Source organism: Sorex araneus, chromosome 2 (assembly GCF_027595985.1).
Source record: "Sorex araneus isolate mSorAra2 chromosome 2, mSorAra2.pri, whole genome shotgun sequence".
NCBI classification, from domain to species: domain Eukaryota; kingdom Metazoa; phylum Chordata; class Mammalia; order Eulipotyphla; family Soricidae; genus Sorex; species Sorex araneus.
The window spans coordinates 228,123,318-228,141,118 of NC_073303.1; the positions used below are offsets into that span (position 1 = coordinate 228,123,318).

A 17,801-nucleotide genomic window follows, 5' to 3' on the forward strand; every position below is an offset into this window, starting at 1 on the left:
TCAGACTTTTCCTTTATTATCTTTCTTTTGTAAATAAAAAACACTGAGTTCCAAAGTAGTTTCTTTTGTTAGTTTAATATAAAAACGTGGGGACAGGTGAGCCAAGGGCACATGCAAGGGCTGGCAGACCCCTGCCTTCACCTCGGGCCTCTGCTCTCAGCACGGAGACAAGACGGTCCGAGAAGCAGGCTGGGGCAGCTGCCCCTGACACTCCCCCGGCTCGGGCTGCCTCCGCACTCGGGCGCTCGGCCTCGAGCCAGTGGGAGCCCGGAGGCCGGGGCTGCCGCTGTCCGCGCCCTGCAGTGAGGGAGCAGCAGGTGGCTGTGTGCTGGCAACACTGAGTTCTGGAGAGTCAGACTCCGGTGCCTTCCTCTTGTGTCCACTGGACCGTGCCAGAGCCATGGCAGCCAATCAGCACCATCTCCAGGCTGTGGGGTTCCCAGGACAGGGCCAGGCTCCTTGACCCCGGGGGGTGCTCCCCAGTACCAGCTGCCTCCGTCTGGCCTGTGGGCTCCGTGGGACCAGTCTGAGCCCCTTCCTCAGGGCCCGGTGAGCCAGGGGTGCTGGTCTCGGGGCAGAGTTCTGGGCCAGGGGGTTCTAAGTCAGAGGTGGAGCTCCAGAAGGCAGTGGTTCGAGGCCAGGGGGAGCTCTGTGATGCTGGGGGGCCCCAGGGCCAGGGGGCTGTGAGAGGAGGGGGCCCTGGTCGGGGGTGCGGCCAGGTCCCACTCAAGACCGAGCCAGGTGGGGGCTGCAGGCAGTAGGATGACGACTCCGTGTCCACACACAAAGGCTGCAAGAGTCCAGCGGTGCTGGCTGGGCACGGCCCCTCTGCTGATTCTCGAGGACACAGGCCTTCCCCGTGGGGTGCCAGGACCAGCTGCACGGCCTGGCGCAGCGACTGCAGCCCCTCCCGCATCTGCAGCACCTGCTCCGACAGCTCCACCACCTGCGTGGGATGGGGGGGTGAGGGCGCCGCCGCCTCCCACCCCGCCGCGGGCATGCCCTCACCCACCGCCAGCCGAAGCTTGTCCAGCGTGTCTGTGTCCGCGCTCCTCGCCTCACCGGGGCCCAGGGGCACGGTCAGCAAGTTGTTCTCTGTGGAGTGCAGGATGGGGTCACCAGCCAGCTGGTGAGAGGAGTCTGCGTGCGGTCCTACCCCGCCTCATCCGCCCCACCCCATGTAGCACAGACCACTTACGCCTAGCAGGGCCGACATTCCAGATGGCCACTTCGTTTCACCCCCCTGTGGTTCTGCCTAAAACACCAGGGGCCAAAGGCTGCTACCCTCGGGCTCGCCCCGCCCTGCCCAGGAAGCTGTTCTCCATGCCTGTCTGCTTTCTCCTCAGGCATGTGGCACTCCTAGGAGCTCCTGTGCGTCCCCTGCCCGAGAGCAGGGCCTGACCCGTCCATGCTCCCCTCCCGCTTCTCCAAACCCTGTGAGCCACTCACCGTTCTATAGGTTAGTTTAGACTCACTCCACAGGCAGAACTAAAGCAAAGCCACAGTGGAGACAGCAGGATTCAAACCCCACTCCCAGCTCCTCCAATGCCAAAGAGTATCACCTCCAAACGCCCCAAATGGTACAGACGGGTGAGAGCAAGAGGGCTGCCACACCAGCCTGGGCCTGGGTCACTTCTCAAGAGGCCAATCACGCAGAAGGTTCACCAGGCAAAGGGGCTATGCCCTACACCTCCCCCCAAACTCAGGCCCCAGTACCTGGTGCCGGGGAAGGGCTGCTGCTGCATTCAGGGCCAGACTGTCCCCCTCGGAAAGAGAACTTGGGCTGGTCAGAGCCACAGCCATCCTCAATGCCGTCCACCACTCTGCAGGTCCGGAAAAGCCAAGGCAGCAAATCAAGAGGCAGCCACCAAAGCGTCTCATGGGACACGGAGGCAGATGTCCACATGGGGTGAGGAGACAGTACCAGAGCCCCTCAGCCCCAAGAGAAAGACCACACCAGACCCATCTGCCTCCCGCTGCAGAGCCTGAGTTTCTGAGGCGTCAGACTTGAGCACTCGAAACAAGCTGGGCAGTGTCTGGTGCGCCACTGAGGGGGTGAAGGCAGGAGGAGGTGAGGGGTTGGGAGGGTGCTTGGCTGGGGTTCAGTCACCGCAGAATGCTACAGTCCTTAATACAGCTTCACTTACCTGGGGCTCAAGTCTGGGGGCACATTCCAGGGCACGGAGGGCAGCCGAAGCCCCTCCAAGCTCCGGGGGTGGGCGGAGGGGCCGGGCTCGGCCTGATAGGCTCTTGCCCTGCCCGGCCGCCCTCTGCCACCCAGACGAGGCCGGGGTACGGTCCGACGTGGAGACAGCAGCTTGGCGGCAGAGGACGAGGAAGTACAGCTGGGGGACAGCAAGGGACTGGAAGTCTCGTCCGCGGGGGCTGGGGAGGCCGTGGGGCCCTGCTCCCCATCTGTCTCCTTCTCTTCCAGTGTGGACATGAGGGTGTTGTCACCACTCAGAGAGCTGGTGTCTACCTGGGGACAGTGGGGGACAGAACAGCAGCATGGATAGCCCTGCATGCTCCCCCCTTATCTCTCCCGTCCCAGCCGCTTCTCCCAGAAGGGATAGTGTCCTGGCCAGACAGGATGCCAGTACCTCCCACCGGCAGAAGGACAGCCCAACATTTGCTGTCCCTCAAAATTCTAGCCAAGAAGCCGAGAGGGAAACCTCGGTGTGAGCACGTGCTCTGCACGCAGGCGCCTGGGTTTGATTAGCAGCGCGTGGTCCTGCTGCCAACAGGACCCCTGAGCAGCAAGAACGCTGCCAGAACTAGCCCCTGAGCACTGCCAGGTATGGCTCCCCCACAGAAAAAGGGAAAAAAAAGTGTGAGGGGCTGGAGTGATATGCGACACATCTGAGTTTGATCCCCAACGTCCCCATATGGTCCTGAGCCCACCCAGGAGTTATCCCTGAGTGCAGCGCCAGGAGTAAGCCCTGAGCACTCCCTGATGTGGCCCCCAAAAAAATGGAAGTATGGACACACCACTCTCCGCGGGTTCCTCGGGCTCGTGGAGCTAGCCACGAAAACAGGCATCCCAGTTTGGTTTGGAGTTGGGAGACCCTCTTGCTTGACAGAGGAGCGGGGAAGTGGTGGGCTTCTCAAAGAGCGGCTACTGAGGAGCCCCTCGGAACCAACGGACGCACCTTCCCTCTCCTGAGACCCAGCAGCTGGGCTTTAAGGGGCAGTATGTGGTGTGTAGTGTTGGGGGGTGCGCACGCTGCACCTCCACAAACCCCAGCCCCTGTACATCTCCAGAATCCTGGCCCCTCTCACCCTCACCTGTGACCTGCACCCACGATGCTGTCCCCTCCGCACCCTCACCTCTGTGTGACCCGCACCCAGGTTGTAGCTGAGCTCCCCCCGGAGTCCCCTGCTGAAGCGCGGGGCAAACTCGGGGTACAGGGCCAGGCTCTCGTGCAGCCCCGCCAGCTGCAGACACTGCAGGACACAGTAGGTCAGCCCCTTCACGTCCGCGTTGGCCTTCACCACCTGCTCTCGCTGGGGCAGCTCGCAGCCGATCAGATCACCCTTCCCTGGGGAGAGGGCACAGAGGTCAGGGGTCCCGGCCCCACAGCACCAGAGAAGGGGCGCAAGGAGTTGCAGACCTGGAGAGCACCTCTAGCGGGGCCCCCGCTATGGGACCTTGGAACAAGGCTTGCCATACAGCCTCCCCCAGAGAGCCCCCAGAGAGAGGCTGTGGGGTAGGGCAGGGAAGCACCCAGACGCTCCGGTACATGCAGGACTGAGCAAGTGCTGTGTGGGAAATGTCGAACCAATCGGATCCAAGGACCTCGGCTCCATTTCTCCCTACAAAGCCCAAGTACCCGCAAGAAACCCCCCTCCGAGCCTGCCTCTGGCCTGTGGCACACAGTGTGACTGCACAGCTGCCTCCTGGTCCAGAAGGTGTCACGAGGGTATTCCTGCCACAAAGTAGAGCCCACTGCATGCTGGGCAGCAACAGCAAAGGGGCCAATCTCGATTAGACTGAATTCTTCCATGTTAGATTGGGGAAAACATGTCTGAGGATCAACGAAATAGAGTGTCTCCCCTCAGGGGCATGGAGGAAATCCAAGGAGTTCACACCCTAAAGCACTGACATGCAGACAACGGGGCAAATTCCAGGAGTGGCCACAGGTAGCCCCTCAGAGGCTGCCCCTCGATCACTGCCCTCCTCGAGCATCCACTGCTGCAGCCCACCTGGCTCAAAGGCACTCCCGGCCTTCGGGAGAGATGGCTGGTGGCCATCTGCAGGCCACCCACTGGTCCTGGAGCGTCCTATGACGTCATGGACTTCTCAAACTAAAGTGTTGAACACACCCTGGTTACATTCTGGGGGTGGGTGACACCCAGTGGTGCTCCAGGACCACTCCTGGCTTGGGGTCTAAGGGAACATGTGGGGTGGGATTGAACCCAGACCTCCAGCACGTTAAGCATCTCCTCCAGCCCATTATGTTTTACTTTCCTGGTTTCAGGTTTCAAGTTTCTTCCAGAGCTGTTTGCATCTTGAGGCGACCATCTGATGAATGAGCTCTAGGCCCCTCAACTGTGATATCCAAAACAAGAGTGTATATTTCTTTTCTTCGTCCAAGAGGTGAGATAAGAACAACAGCTAGGAGAGGACCCGAGACAGAGTCCATGCCACTGGTCTGAGCCCAGAGTACCCTGCATCACTGACATCCCAGCCCACACCTCGGCTCGGCTCACGTGCCCCTGCCCTGGCCTCCAGGGAGGCTGGGCCATCCAGCCCCCTTCTTCCTGTAGCTCATATGTGCAGACTCCCACACAGGGATGGCTGGCCTGACCACTGGGTATGTGAGCGCCAAGCCGCGGAGGCACAGAGCATGTGGGGCTTGGGGAAGGCAAAGCGGGAAGCCAGGTGCTGCTGAGGGCTGATGAAGCAGGCAGCTCTTGAACCATGTCCACAAAGGAAGTCATTCCTAGACAGGGAATAGGTCAGAGGACATCTGTCGGGTGCAGGAGGTGCTCAGGTGCTCTGTAGGTGAAGGCCTAGGTCACAGAACTTTCCTGGAGGCTGTCTTGAAACCAAATGGCATTCCATGACTAGCTGCCTGGAGCCAGGGAACAGACGCTCAGGCAGGACCCAGGTAGCTCCCAGTCTCACTTCTGCCTTGGTTCTGAATGGGGAAAAGTGTGTTTAATAATCCACTTGAACAGGATGTGCCATGTGCCTTGCATGTGTGAGGCCATGGGTGATCCCAGGCACCATAAAAATAAAATAAAATAAAATAAAATAAAAATAATACACTTGAAAATCTTGCTGCGAATTAGCCAGTCCACAATCATCCAGGTCGGCCTTTTTCATCCTTGTGAACCTCTCCAGTTCCCTGTAATTTCTCAAGGATTACCAGCCACTCATTCCAAAGCCTGGCATCACAGCATCCAGGCCCAGGCAAGGAACTCCTGAGTGATGCAGAGGAAGGTACCCGGCTGACCTCGTAGCCAAGACCCCAGGGTGGTGCTTCTTTCCTCCTGCATCTAGTTGGGAGATGCCAGGTGAGACCGGGCCTCTGGTCTGCTCACTCCTCAAGTCAGTAGCAAACCTCAGCTCCTCCAGACACACACTGATCTACACGCACTTGGCAGCCTGAGGATTCCGCTGTGGTGGATTCATTGCGGTCTTGTCAAGGTGTGAGTCCCTCCATGGCCCAAGTCAGTCAGGGAGTGTTCGTGCCCCAGGTCACTGCTGAGTCTCGCCCACTCTGCAGCAGCGCCAATGTGCCCTCCCACAGCCTGGGGGTATCTGCAGTCCTGCCTCTGTGCCTGGGTGTCCCCAACACATCATGCTGAGCCGCACACAGGTTCTGAGTCCAGCTGCCTTTCTCCTGGCACAGAGACCGGGGCTCCCTTGCAAAGTGGGGATTCTAATAGCTCCTGCCCAGACCCACTAAGGCGGGCATGCCTGGGAGGAAGCAGGAGGGCCCCCTAGCCTGCCCCTCCTCCTGGGCAGGGATCCATCCCTCACCTTCACCCTTTTTTGCTGTTGTTTATTGGTTTGGAGGCCACAGGAAGTCCGCTCAGGGGCTCTGGGCTGAGGTCACCGTGCAGCGCTGGGGCTGGGACTCCTGCCTCCTTCCGGCCGAGGCTCACTAGACCCACTTAGCCCTTCTCCCTTGGCCGCCACCCTTTGGGGGCAAGAAGATTTGCTGGGAGTCCAAGGTCTGTGGTTCCTGTTTGGGCTCTCGGCTGGTGTCCTTTTTCCCTTTGAATTCTTGGCTCAGCTCCGAGAGCGGGAGCCCCAGGGATTATCTCATTCCTCCTTCTCAGCCTCATCCAAGCATCCACTCTAGTGCTTCCATCCACAGAGACAGAGTGCTGCATCCCACGGTGCCCTCATAGACTCAAGTCTGTTCTGTCACCGTGCCCATTCCCTCCTTTCCCTCCCTTCCCCCCACCCGGCTTGGGAGACCTTTCCACCTCCTCCTGTCGCCACCTTGTGGTCACTGGGTCACCTCTCAGCTCTGCCTGAGCCCCACAGGCCTCCACCTGCCCTGCAGCCCTTACACACCTAGGATGGCGAGCACGGTGCCTCCTTTGAGCACCTCCATGGAGCCAGAGCAGACGAAGTAGAGGGCCTGGAGCGCGTCACCCTGGTGGATGAGGTACTCGCCCGGGGTGCAGAAGGCAGGCCGGAGGGCCAGGGACAGGGCCCGCAGGCAGCCGCGGCTGGCTGCCTCGAACAGCGGCAGCTGCAGGACCTCCTTGTGCAGGTGCATCGCAATGTCTGCTCGGAGCTCGTCCGGGAGGCTCTGCAGCAGCTGCGGGCACAGGGCAGGGACGGGAGCTATCAGCCAGACCCTCCCCGCCCGGAGTTCTAGGGAACACGGGCGGGCCTGGTGCGGCCCTGAGGACCCCTCCCAAGACCAAGAGCGACACAGGGCACAACACAGAGGACGGCTTCCTAGCAACAGCTTCTGCCGCACCTCCTCAGGACCTGTACGGCAGGCACCTGTCCTTCCCAGCCCCCCAGACTCAGGCCACAGCTCCCTGCTCTGCCCAGGAGGCAGCAGAAGCATGGAGGCCCAGACTCCCTGCCCTGCCCCCTTCCCAAGGATTCGGGCCAAGCGTCCACCCCTCATCGAAGCAAAGGCTCTGCAGCGCACCTCAGTGGTGTCAATGCCATTGTTCACGGCCCACGTGGCCTGGAAATACTCGAGCATGCGCTGCTTGAGGGGCTTGGGAATGCGGTGGATGCGGATGTAGTCACGCAGGTCGCGGGTGCGGCTGTGGTACAGGAAGCGGCGGGCGTACATGCGCTGGATGATGGCCGTCACGTTCCCGAACACCACGGCGTGCATCAGGGCTGCAGGGGAAGAGGGGTCACCTCCGTGAGCTGGACCCCAACTTTCCTGGGCAGCACAGAGACACGCTGCCCAGTGCGGGGTTGGGAGGGTTCCTCCTAAAAGCAGACCCCCGGGAACTGTCTGGGCACCGCCGGGAGCCGAGCAGGGGGTCCGCCTGGCCCGAGGGCGGCGGCAGGCCTCACCGCCGATGAGCATGGTGCAGATGGAGAAGATCTTCTCGGTGTCCGTGTTGGCGGACACGTTGCCGAAGCCCACGCTGGTGAGACTGCTGAGCGCGAAGTAGAGGGAGGTGATGTAGGCACTGCGCAGGGAAGGGCCGCCCAGGAGTGCCAGCCCCGTGCCGTTGGCCTCGCTGCTGCAGTTGGCACTCTGGCCAGAGCCGTTCCCTGTGGCGGAGCTCTGGCCCACCAGGTAATAGGGGGTCTCCAGTCTGCGGCCCAGTTCTTGCAGCCAGCCTGCAGGGACGGGAGGACACTTCTGCACTCGGGGTGCACGGCCCCCAAGGTGGGGGACAGGCAGAGCAGATCCACCGGGCCAGGTAGGAGCCACTGCTGCCTTCCGCCTAGGCAACCTGCCAGTCAGCCTCGGCTGAGCAACCCGAGAACACAGCGGCCAGGAAGGCATGTCCTCGGGTGGCGCAAGGAGCCCCACACCCGCTGCTCTGGCTGACACAGAACCCAGTCCGCAGCCCCGGGGTAGCACAGGGACGGCGAAGGGTGTTCACCCAAGTCCTCTGGCTCTCTTCTGCCCCAGCCTCACCCCCACCCAACACACACAGCCACATCACCAGGCTTCACAAAGGGTCCAAGCACGTGGAGGGGTGAACACCGCACACCTGCCAGCCAGGACGGGCCAGGAGCTCAGAGTGCCCGCAGCTGAGCCCAGGCGCGGAGGCACCTTGGCACAGACACAAGCAGATCCACAGTGCTATTGCTGATAGGGTTCCACACACAGTATCTGACTCCTCAATACTATATTCTCGGGCCTGGCCTTTGCATACAGTGATGGTGCAGGGGTCTTAGGACCCCTAAATCATGCTATGCCTAGCTGGAGGGTTGTAGGTATTCTAGGGGGCTAAGGAAATTCCAAGGGGTCTCGAAAGGGCAAACAAAGGCAGCTGGTGAATACAGAGGGTGGGCTCAGGTCCCTCTCTCACCCATATTCTGCCCTCCCACCTCAAGACGCCCCGAGTCCCCTACTACAACGTTCTCCCCAACACTATAGACGCCCACTGGCTAGTTATCCCCTGCTGAGCCAGTCAGAGGCAGTGCGGGAGGACTCGCCCAGCGCCGAGCATGTGCTATGGGCCCGGCTCTGGGGAAGGGGGGCCTCAGAGGAGAGACAGAAGTCTGATTTAAAGACACATCACTGTGGCCCAGGGCAAGGAGCAACCTAGAGCAGAGACGGAGACTGACTGCGAACAGCAGCGCAGCAAGGATGTGGGGCTCACGCTGGGGAAGGAAATGTAGGGAGATTCCTCCCTCTGCATGAGGTGTGCAGGGGAAGCAGGAGGTACGAGACTCGGCCTTTTATTCAGGGGGTCCCGGAGGGGTGCACTGCTTCCAGGTGTGAATGGAATGAGGGGGCGGCAGAGACATCTCCGCTCTCAGCCTGATCTGGCACCAGCAGCCCTGGAGCCGCTGCCAGAGACAGGAGGCTACGTGTAAGTTCAATGTTTAGCTTAAGTCCAGCCCGTCTCCACTGGACAAACAGGAAGGTGGGACACCTGGAGCTGTGGAGCAGTAGAGCGAGGCCACAGGGACCCTCTCCCCCAAATGGCCATTCTTTCGAGGGTGGAACTTGGGGAGCCCTGGCTTCAACCCAATTAGGGAGAGTTCCCTTGAAGAGAGCAGGGAGAGGTGACGATGAGGCGGGAAGGCTCTGAAGATGAATGGGCACCAATCCCCAGTAGGACGGAGGCCCTCAGGGCTTAAGGGTGGCAGAACTCCCACATGTACCCACAAAACACCCCGCCAGCGCTATGTGAGTTTCCCACAGTAACCCCAGCACCCCCGGGAGCCAAAGGTGTCATCCCCATAGGCTGGGCAGCCACATCTGGTGCAGGCTCCTGAGGGCACAGGGGTCCACGTGGGCACAGGGCACAGGGCGTGGGGCGTGCCCCCAAGACTCCAGCCTCCACTCACTCTGGCGCTGGCCAGCCTCTCCATGTCTCCTGGCCCACTGACCCTGTCCTCTGGAAGCTGTGTGACCCTGAGCAGCTGCCACCCAGCCTCCCTCAGGGAAGGGCAGGCGCCACAGAGCTGACACCGCTTGGAACATCCCGCTTCCGAGCAACTGGAGCACTGGGGAGCTGCCGCGGGCTCTGGTCCCCGCGGGCCTGGGGAGGAAGACAGCCTGGGGCAGAGGCTCCAGGGCCAGGCACCACACTGCTGGCTCCGAAGGCCAACCTGGAGCCTGGTGCTCCTCACCAAGAGCGGGCAGCCCTGAGCAGCCGTTTCCTGCCGCAGCCGCAGCTGAAAGGGAAGAAGGTGCTGGACTGGGAATGTGGAGTAGGGAGTCCAACCCAGCTGGACAAAAAGAAGTAAGTCGGAGAGAGGAGGGTGGAGGTAGTGCTGTTCATGTGGGGGGCGCTGGGGACAAGCACTGGGTGCTGGGCAGAGGCGGAGCCTCCCGAGGAGTGTGGTCTGTGGCCGGCAGGGGTGACAGGAACGTCACAGGGCCCAGCAGTCACCGTCGCCTTCGGGGTGCTGTCATGGCCCGGAGTGGGGGGAGTGCTCCTGGCAGAGTGAAGGTGAGTGGGAGGTGAGCGGGAGCAGCGGGAGCTGGGGAGGAGGTGCGGGAGGCTGGGGAGGGCCGAGCAGCTGGCACAGATACATACGGGAGGTGACATGAGTGGGGAGACCAGGTCAGCTGAGACCCAAGAGGCACCCGGAGACCCTGGGCCTCACCCAGCCCCTGCATTTTCACAGACACATTCCCGATACAGACGGACGCACATATAGCTGTGCACGGACACCGGGTATCCCCACGCCAACACACGCCTCCGCACGCCTGTGCCTTTCTGGACAGGCTCCCTGCGAGGGACAATCCCTGTGGACACAGACACCTTCCCCTGCCCCCAGCCTCTGCACGAGGCGGCACCAGTACCGATCTCGGGCAGCTCCGAGGCGCTGTTCTCGATTTCGAGCTGGCCGATGTAGAACCAGACGCAGGCCACCCAGTGGGCGAGCAGGGCGAACACGGCCATGAGCAGCGTGAGCACCACGGCGCTGTACTGCGAGTAACGGTCGAGCCGGGGCAGCAGCCGCAGCAGCCGCAGCAGCCGCACCGTCTTCAGCAGGTGGGCCCCGAAGTACTGCGGGGGAGGGAGAGGTCACCCCACTGTCGCCCACCCGGCCCGCAGCCCGCCCTGCCCGGCCACACTGACCACGTTGACCTTAAAAGCATGGAGCAGGTCGAAGGGCAGGGCTGCGATGACATCCAGCAGGAACCAGGTGGTGACGTAGTGCAGGCAGATGGACTTGGGGGCAAACACCACCTGGCCTGACTTGGACACGAAGGTGGTCCGGAAGTTGAGCACGATGTCTGCAAGGGAGGCAGGGGGCAACAGTCAGCCTGGGGCGCCCCGGCCTGACACCTGCTCAGAGCTGTGAACGCTGGGCAGAGCTTCTTAAATGAAGCTCTGAATTACACAGTGAAATTACACAGTTATGCGTAATGGAGTTTCAGGTACACATGTGGCAACACAGGCCCCTCCACCGGAGCCCCCCACTCCCTTTGCCTCCCACCCACCAGTCTGCTTCTATGAGAGCCTTTTTTTATTTGCTTTTTTGGTCACACCCGGCAATGCACAGGGGTTACTCCTGGCTCTGCACTCAGAAATTACCCATGGCAGTGCTCAGGGGACCATATGGAATGCTGGGAATCGAACCCGGGTCGGTCACGTGCAAGGCAAATGCCCTACCCGCTGTGCTATCGCTCCAGCCCCTATGAGAGCCTTTAAAAAAAATACAAAAGCTTTTGCACTGTGGTCCACAGTGCTATTGCTGATAGGGTTCCACACACAGTATCTGACCGCTCTCACCACGCCTCCTCCCAGCCAAGCCCTTCCCTCCACTACAGACGTTGCCCCCTCCCTGTCAGACCTCAAGTGAACTGTTTCCTACCAGTTCTCATGTTCTTTGTTATTCCACTGTTATGTTTCTTTATATCCCTGGGATGAATTCTGTTTTGGGGGCTTCCTGGCAGTGCTCAAGGCTTATTCCTGGCTCTGTGCTCAGCGATACTTCCTGGAGAGGCTTGGGGGACCATATATAATGCCAGGCATTGATCTGGGGTTGGCTGCATGCCAGGCAAGCACCTTACCCACTGTACAATGTCTCCAGTCCCCGCGGGCACTATTTTTGCCTGTTGGGCGCAGGGAGGAGCTGAGTTTGGAGATGTGACAAATGCTTGGGGGTCCTTTGAGCCATTTGGGTATAGGAATGTTGAATATCAGGTTTCAAGGCCCACAGGTCACAGACATGGGGGGCAAGGGAGACCCTGGTGGGGGCTGGAGCCATGCAGATGATTGTCACCCCAGGGGCCCCATGGCGGGGGTGGGGACACAGCACACATACCGAGGATGAAGAGGACTTCCACGGCCAGGTCGCAGACGCTGGGGGGGCCGCGGGCAGCGCTGGGCTCCCGGGCTGCGCTCACACACACGCTATAGGGCACGGTGACGGCCACATAGAGGGTGGCCAGCAGGATGAAGCCATCCCAGGTGGCCCTCAGTGCCCCACAGTGAAGCAGGATAAAGGGTGACTTTCGAATGGCAGCTACTTTGTACTCGGGCAAGTTCGGTTTCTCCCCAAACACTCCCTGAGAGGGGCAGGGCCGCCGGTAGGGGAAAGAAACAGACGCCAGGGTTAGCAGGGTCTGGGCAGCACCCGCCTCCCCTTTGTATTCTCTGACAACCTCTGACGTGGGCATCAGAGCCCCCCGCTGCAGATCAGAGAGCTGAGCTTCAGGCAGGTCTCAGCCAAGGGGCCCAGTCGCGGTGACACTGCAGCTTAGGGGGGAGCCGAGGCCCAGCTGTTTGCCTACACCCTTGCCGCATCAGGCATGTGACATTCCCTCCCACAGCCATACCCCCAAGGTTTTGGGAGACCTGCCTGGCACTGTGGCATCCTCTCTGTGGCGGGCTCAGCCCCCTCCTCCAGCGCAACCTTCCCTCTCTGCCTGCCCCGGGCACACAACCTCAACCCACCTTATTGAGCTTATGCTTGCCCTTGGGCTGCTTCTGCAGGTGCCCGGACAGGTGGTAAAGCACAGCCCGGCTCCGCCGCCTGTTGGCATTGAAAGCTTTGCTTCTTCCTGCACGGCCATATCGATGGCGACGGCCACCACCTGCAAAAGAGCGGCCCAAGACGGTGAGTCCACCCACTACCCTCAGGTGCAGCTTTGAGCTCGGGACACCCACTACCTGCCACTAGTCTGCTCTGGCTCACTGCTGCCGTCTGTTAGCCCTGGGGGCCGGCACGCCTCACTTCCTTGAGACATTTGCCAATGGCAGCAACGAGCAGGCCTCTGGGTGATGCCAGACAGAGGGCCAGTGCTGACTTCTGAGAGAAGTGCAGGGAGATGGTTCTCAGACGGAGTCAGGTCACTGAAGACTCACATCATGGAGCAGTCAACCCAGGGTTGGGGTGGGGAGTGGGAATGAAGGGCCCCCACCTCTCAAGTAACAAGGAGATCTTGATGTCAGCTCTGGGTCCTGTCCAAGAGCCTCCCACAGCCCTTGGAGGGTCCAAGAGGGAAGGATCCACAAGAACTTAAATGAAGACTTGGGCCAGGGCACCCCAGTCAACTTTGCCAGGAGAGGATCAGGTGCTGTGCACTGAGCTCACTAATTGCTCAGCAAATGGCATTTCCCGTGAAGTTTGTTTATTTTGTTTCTTAGTAAAGTTCACTCGAAAACTCCAATTTTATCTCACCTGAGTCCCCTGTCTCAGCTGAGTTGCACAGGTCTCTCAGCCCGCCCTGTCAGCCCAGAGCCAATGGGGGCATGGGGCATGGGGCCACCAGGGAGCGTCTCTGAGCGCCCAGGCCCCACCCAGGCCTGCTGTGTCCAACACCCCCACCACCCAGTTAACACACTGCCCCGAGGCACCCACCTGTCTCTTTCCAGTTGTCAGGGCCCCCTCGATTCTTTATGTCACTGATGTCCTTGTGGGAGACCAGGAAGAGGGCCACCTCCCCTTTCTCATTCTTTATGGGAATCACATCCAGGAGACACCAGAACGGGAGCCCTGGGCATGAACACAGACTCAGCACCAGCAGGCTGGCCTTGGTGGGACATGAGCCTGGGACAGGGCTCCAGGGGAGCAGAGGCGGCAGCTGGGCTAACTCGGACACCCGGGGGAGGATGGGATTGAGGAGGGTTCCGGAAAGAGGCAAGAGGTGGGGTGATGGGAAGAGGAGCTGGGTGCAGAGAAAAGGGGATGAGAGGAGAAAGAGAAGGGGTGTGGGGCAAGCAGGGGGAGAGGAAGGGTGTGGAGCAGGCCGGGGGCCCCTCACCACTCTTCCGGTACAGGATCAGCTCAGCCTTGAACTCCTTGTGCTCATCCAGGGCCTTGCGGATCTGCTGGCGGACAAGCTCGCTGGTGTCAGGCCCGTAGAGGAAGGAGCAGGCGCAGCCCCGCTGCATGACCTCGGCCCGGGAGAAGCCCGTGAGGTCACAGAAGCCATCAGAGCAGTAGACCACGGGGAAGAGCCCCGCCACCTGGGCATTGCCCAGCACGAAGTTACTGTCTGCAAGAGAGTCCTCCTCAGAGGAGGCACGGGAAGTGGGTGCCGCCTGCTCCCACCCCTCCTGCCCCAGGAAACCTGCGAGTTATGGGGAGGAGGCAGGGGAGTGGGTTGCTTGTGAACAGGAGCCCCATGTGTCAGCACCTATGGTAGTCCCCGCACTCAGGTGGATGAGAGAACTCCATGGGCAGGGCACCTTCTGGGCGTGTCCTGGGCAGCTTGGGGTAAGGGGTGGGGCTGGGGGATGCCCTGAGGAAGGTCACAGTCTCACCCCCCCACACCTATGCCAGACTCACTCCTTGCCAGGCACCACGCCGGCTGACTCACCAGGATGCAGAGCACCAGGCCCCCATCCATCCCTCTTTCTGGCCCTGGCACCTGACTGGCTCAGGGATAAGTGAATGTCAACAGAGCTGGGGCTGTACTGGGGAGTGGGGGGCACTGAATCAGCAGGCTGCAGGAGCCAAGCACCGCCGCAAAGCAGATGGAGGGGCCTGCGTGTGTGGGGAGAGACGCCGGGATGGGCTCCCTCTGTCTGTCCTAAGGGAGGACACCGGCAGAGCTGGGAACCAGGAGTGTGCCGGAAGGGGACAAGAGGGGCTTTCTCCACTTTCCTTGAGCTCTGAACACCTAGAATCCGTCATTCACTAGCTCTGGAACCTTCTCCAAACTTCATCAGTCTCAATGGGAGGCGTCCCCAGACCTATATTCCAGGGCTGGGCGGGCTCTGTGGGTTCAGGCGCAGTGCCCTCCTGCTTCCCGCCTCATCTACCTCGGCTGGCAAACCGGTGCTCCCGGCAGCCCCAGCACCGCTCAGGTCCTCGGCCCGCGCGCCAGTCCGAGAGCACGCGTGGGAAAAGGCTGGGACGCTCGGACCGGCTCGCTCGGGCTCCCGCGCCACCCCCCTCCCCAGCGCGGTGGGAAAGCCGAGCCCCGACCCCGGAGGTTTCTGGCCGTTTTGCTAGCACGGTGGGGAGCTGAGTGAAGTTCTCCGGGGAAAACGTTCCCTGGGAGGAGACCTTGGTCGCGGCTAGACGCGGGGCGCAGGGGCGAGGGAAGGTGTCGCTGTGCAGAGCCGCAGCAGCCCTGGCGCCGGACAGCTCCTCCGGGGGCCGGTGGGGAGAGGGTGGGACTCACGCGTGCCGTCGAAGCGCGTGGCGATGGTGTCCAGGAAGGTGTTCTGCGGCGCCAGGAGTCCCCGCATGGCCGGCATCTTAGGCGGCTGCGGCCGCCCGCCCCATCCCTCCGGGGGCGCGGGGGCTCAGCGCCGGGGGAGGGCGCCCAGCTTGGCCGCCCCCCGCCGGGCCCCGCGCCCCCTAGCGCAGCCGTCGGGGCGCAGCGCCCACCCGGGGCTCCCGGGCCCCGCCAGCCGCCCGCGGGCGAGGGGGCGTCCGCGCCGTCGGGGCCCCGAGCATAGCGCGCGGCCCCGGCGCTCGCGTCGCCCACGACTCCCGGGCTCGCGCGCCGCCCCCTCCGCACCTCCGGCCCCCCGCCCCGGCGCCGCGGCAACGACTCCGATTTCGGCTGCGGGTCGCCTCCCGCTCCGGCTCCGCGCGGCGCCGGGTCCCCGCAGCTCCCTCCGTCTGTCGGGGAGAAGGGGGCAGCCTCCCTCCTTCCCTCCCGCGCCCGCCGCCTGCACCGGGGTAACCATGGAGACCAGGCACACCCAGGCAGGGCCGCCTCCTTAAAGAGACAGGCCCCCCGCCGGGGGATCTCCTCCCCTCGGGAGCCAGGTGGGGGCGGGGATGGCACCCCGACCCCATCCCGCTTCTCAAGCAGGCCGGGGCAGCCCCAAAGTCGCCCCACTCGCCCCCGGAGAACTGCGGGCCAGCTCCTGGACCCGCTTGGGTTCCCTCTGCCGAAGGCAGGAGACGTTTTTACGCTTCAACATTGCGGGTTGGCAGTCTCCTAGCAGCTCTCCTCCCGGGAGAGACCTGCGGAGAGTTGGGGGTGGGGGTGCATGTTTTAGAGAGAAAATTCCTCCCCCTCCACCGCCACCACTCCCCCGCCGGGAAAGGGAGCTGCCGGGCAGCTTCGCGGAGGTGGCGAAGGCCAGGAGGTTGGCAGAGATTGGGGTCCCTAGAGGGACATCAGCAGTTCCGGGAAGTCTGAAAGGCGGGGAGGTTTGAACACAACTTCTGGGTTTCCAAGTCTTTCTCAGCCTCAACTTGTTCCCCTGGAAAATGGATCTGGGCATCTGGAGCCGGTGATGCGGCAGACAGGAGCGTCTGTGAAAGGGAGGGATTGGAGCGCGGGGAGCTCAGAGTCGGGTTCAGGAGCCCCCCAGGTGTGCCTGGGGTGTAAGAGCGCGAGGAGCGCGCGCGTGTGGGTGCGCGTGTGAGGTGGGTGCGCGCGCGCATGGGAGCCTAAGTCCTTTGTCTCACCTTGCGTTTCTGTTTGTAACCTTTTAAGAGGCTCCAAGCTATGCTAGAGGGTCCGGTCGCAGGTTAGGAGACAGGTAGATATTTAAGTGAGGAAAACTTCCAGTCTCGTGCGTGTGCGTCCTTAAGGGGCTGGGAGTGCGAAGGCCAAACCTAGCTCCCCACGCAACCGCTAAGAGATCTGCGGGCGCAAAAGGGGCTACATCGGGTGGTGCCGGAGGGGCGGCGCCCTGGGCTCCGGCTCCTCTCCCGCGCCCGCGTCCCCCCAGCCTGCCTCTGCCAGCGCCGCTCCTCCTCCCTCCCACGATTTGCCAGCGAACGCAGCGACCGCCCGCGCTCAGAAGAGCCGCCGAGGCCAAAACAGCAATTTGTTCCCGAATGAGTGAAGCGGGAGGTTCAGCATACCCATGCCTCTAGGAGACACATCCACAGTCACCGGCATAAAAAAGTGAGGGGTGTCCCCAGCTCTGCTCTGTCGTCAACAACAAGAGCCAAAACCACAGGCACCTGTATTAAAATGAGCGGGTGCTTCCTGCTTTGCGAGGAAAATGAGAGGCAGATTGGGCCCCCCAGTACCGAATCTTGCCCCCAGGCAGCAGTTCCACAGATGCTGGCAGAGCCTCCTTCCTCTGCCTCCCCCCTCCCGCCCCCCTCTTCCTCCCCACAAGGATCTCAACCACAAAGTAACCTTTCCAGGCTCACCTATGCCTCAGACAGTGGCAGAGCCTTTTCTACAGGTGCGGGTGCAGGGGTGGAGAGGTAGTACAGTGGGTGAGCAGGGCGCTTGCCTTGCCTGTGTCCCGTCCAGTTAGATCCCAGCACCTCATATGATCACAAGGAGTGATCCTTGAGTTAGACAGAGCCGAGAGTAAGCCTGGAGCACCAAAACGACCCCCACCCCCCAAAGAAGAGAGGGTGCAAGTTGAGGAGGCACCTTACACTTCGGAGATGAAGTTGTGTTTGGAGTAGACTTCTGCCACTTGCTGTCTGAGACTCAGTGATCTGTAACCGGCATGATGGGTGCGAGGCTAACTCTCAGAGGGGTTTAAGGATGAGTAAATGAGTAAATGAGCTGGAACACAAGACACTTGCATCACGCATGTTTGGAATCTCATAAGAACCTCGTGAAATTTGCGGGACAGATGCCGTGCTGGGCTGGTAAGGCTATTATCAGGAAGGAAGAAAGGAGGTGGGCGGACGGGACACACACACTTCCTTGCTGGACTTAGATGCCAGCCCTGGCCTCTCCCAGCCCAGTTCCAGAGGCTGCCCCTCTTCCAGCACAGCTGGGCCACCAGGAGATTATGTGGGAGCACAAAGAGCTGGTGGACTTGGGGTG

General features: G+C 61.6%; 1 protein-coding gene across 3 annotated transcripts; it reads right to left on the reverse strand.

Annotated features, from left to right (window-relative positions):
- Window positions 1-56: 56 nt before the first annotated feature.
- On the reverse strand, window positions 57-15,671 carry KCNH3 (potassium voltage-gated channel subfamily H member 3). 3 transcript variants are annotated; one of them, XM_055125764.1, is made up of 15 exons: window positions 15,219-15,671; window positions 13,851-14,084; window positions 13,448-13,582; window positions 12,541-12,680; window positions 11,909-12,152; window positions 10,720-10,874; window positions 10,437-10,644; window positions 7,511-7,783; window positions 7,128-7,327; window positions 6,533-6,782; window positions 3,328-3,539; window positions 2,148-2,479; window positions 1,717-1,823; window positions 1,013-1,095; window positions 57-946 (listed from the first exon to the last, which is right to left on the reverse strand). In XM_055125764.1, the coding sequence occupies exons 1-15, from the start codon at window positions 15,292-15,294 to the stop codon at window positions 353-355; spliced, it is 3,243 nt and encodes a 1,080-aa protein (XP_054981739.1). In that variant the 5' UTR covers window positions 15,295-15,671; the 3' UTR covers window positions 57-352. The 3 variants fall into 3 exon arrangements, with proteins under 3 accessions (XP_054981739.1, XP_054981738.1, XP_054981740.1); XM_055125763.1 differs by having other exon boundaries at window positions 10,717-10,874; window positions 15,219-15,670; XM_055125765.1 differs by having other exon boundaries at window positions 10,717-10,874; window positions 13,851-14,080; window positions 15,219-15,669.
- Window positions 15,672-17,801: the final 2,130 nt, after the last annotated feature.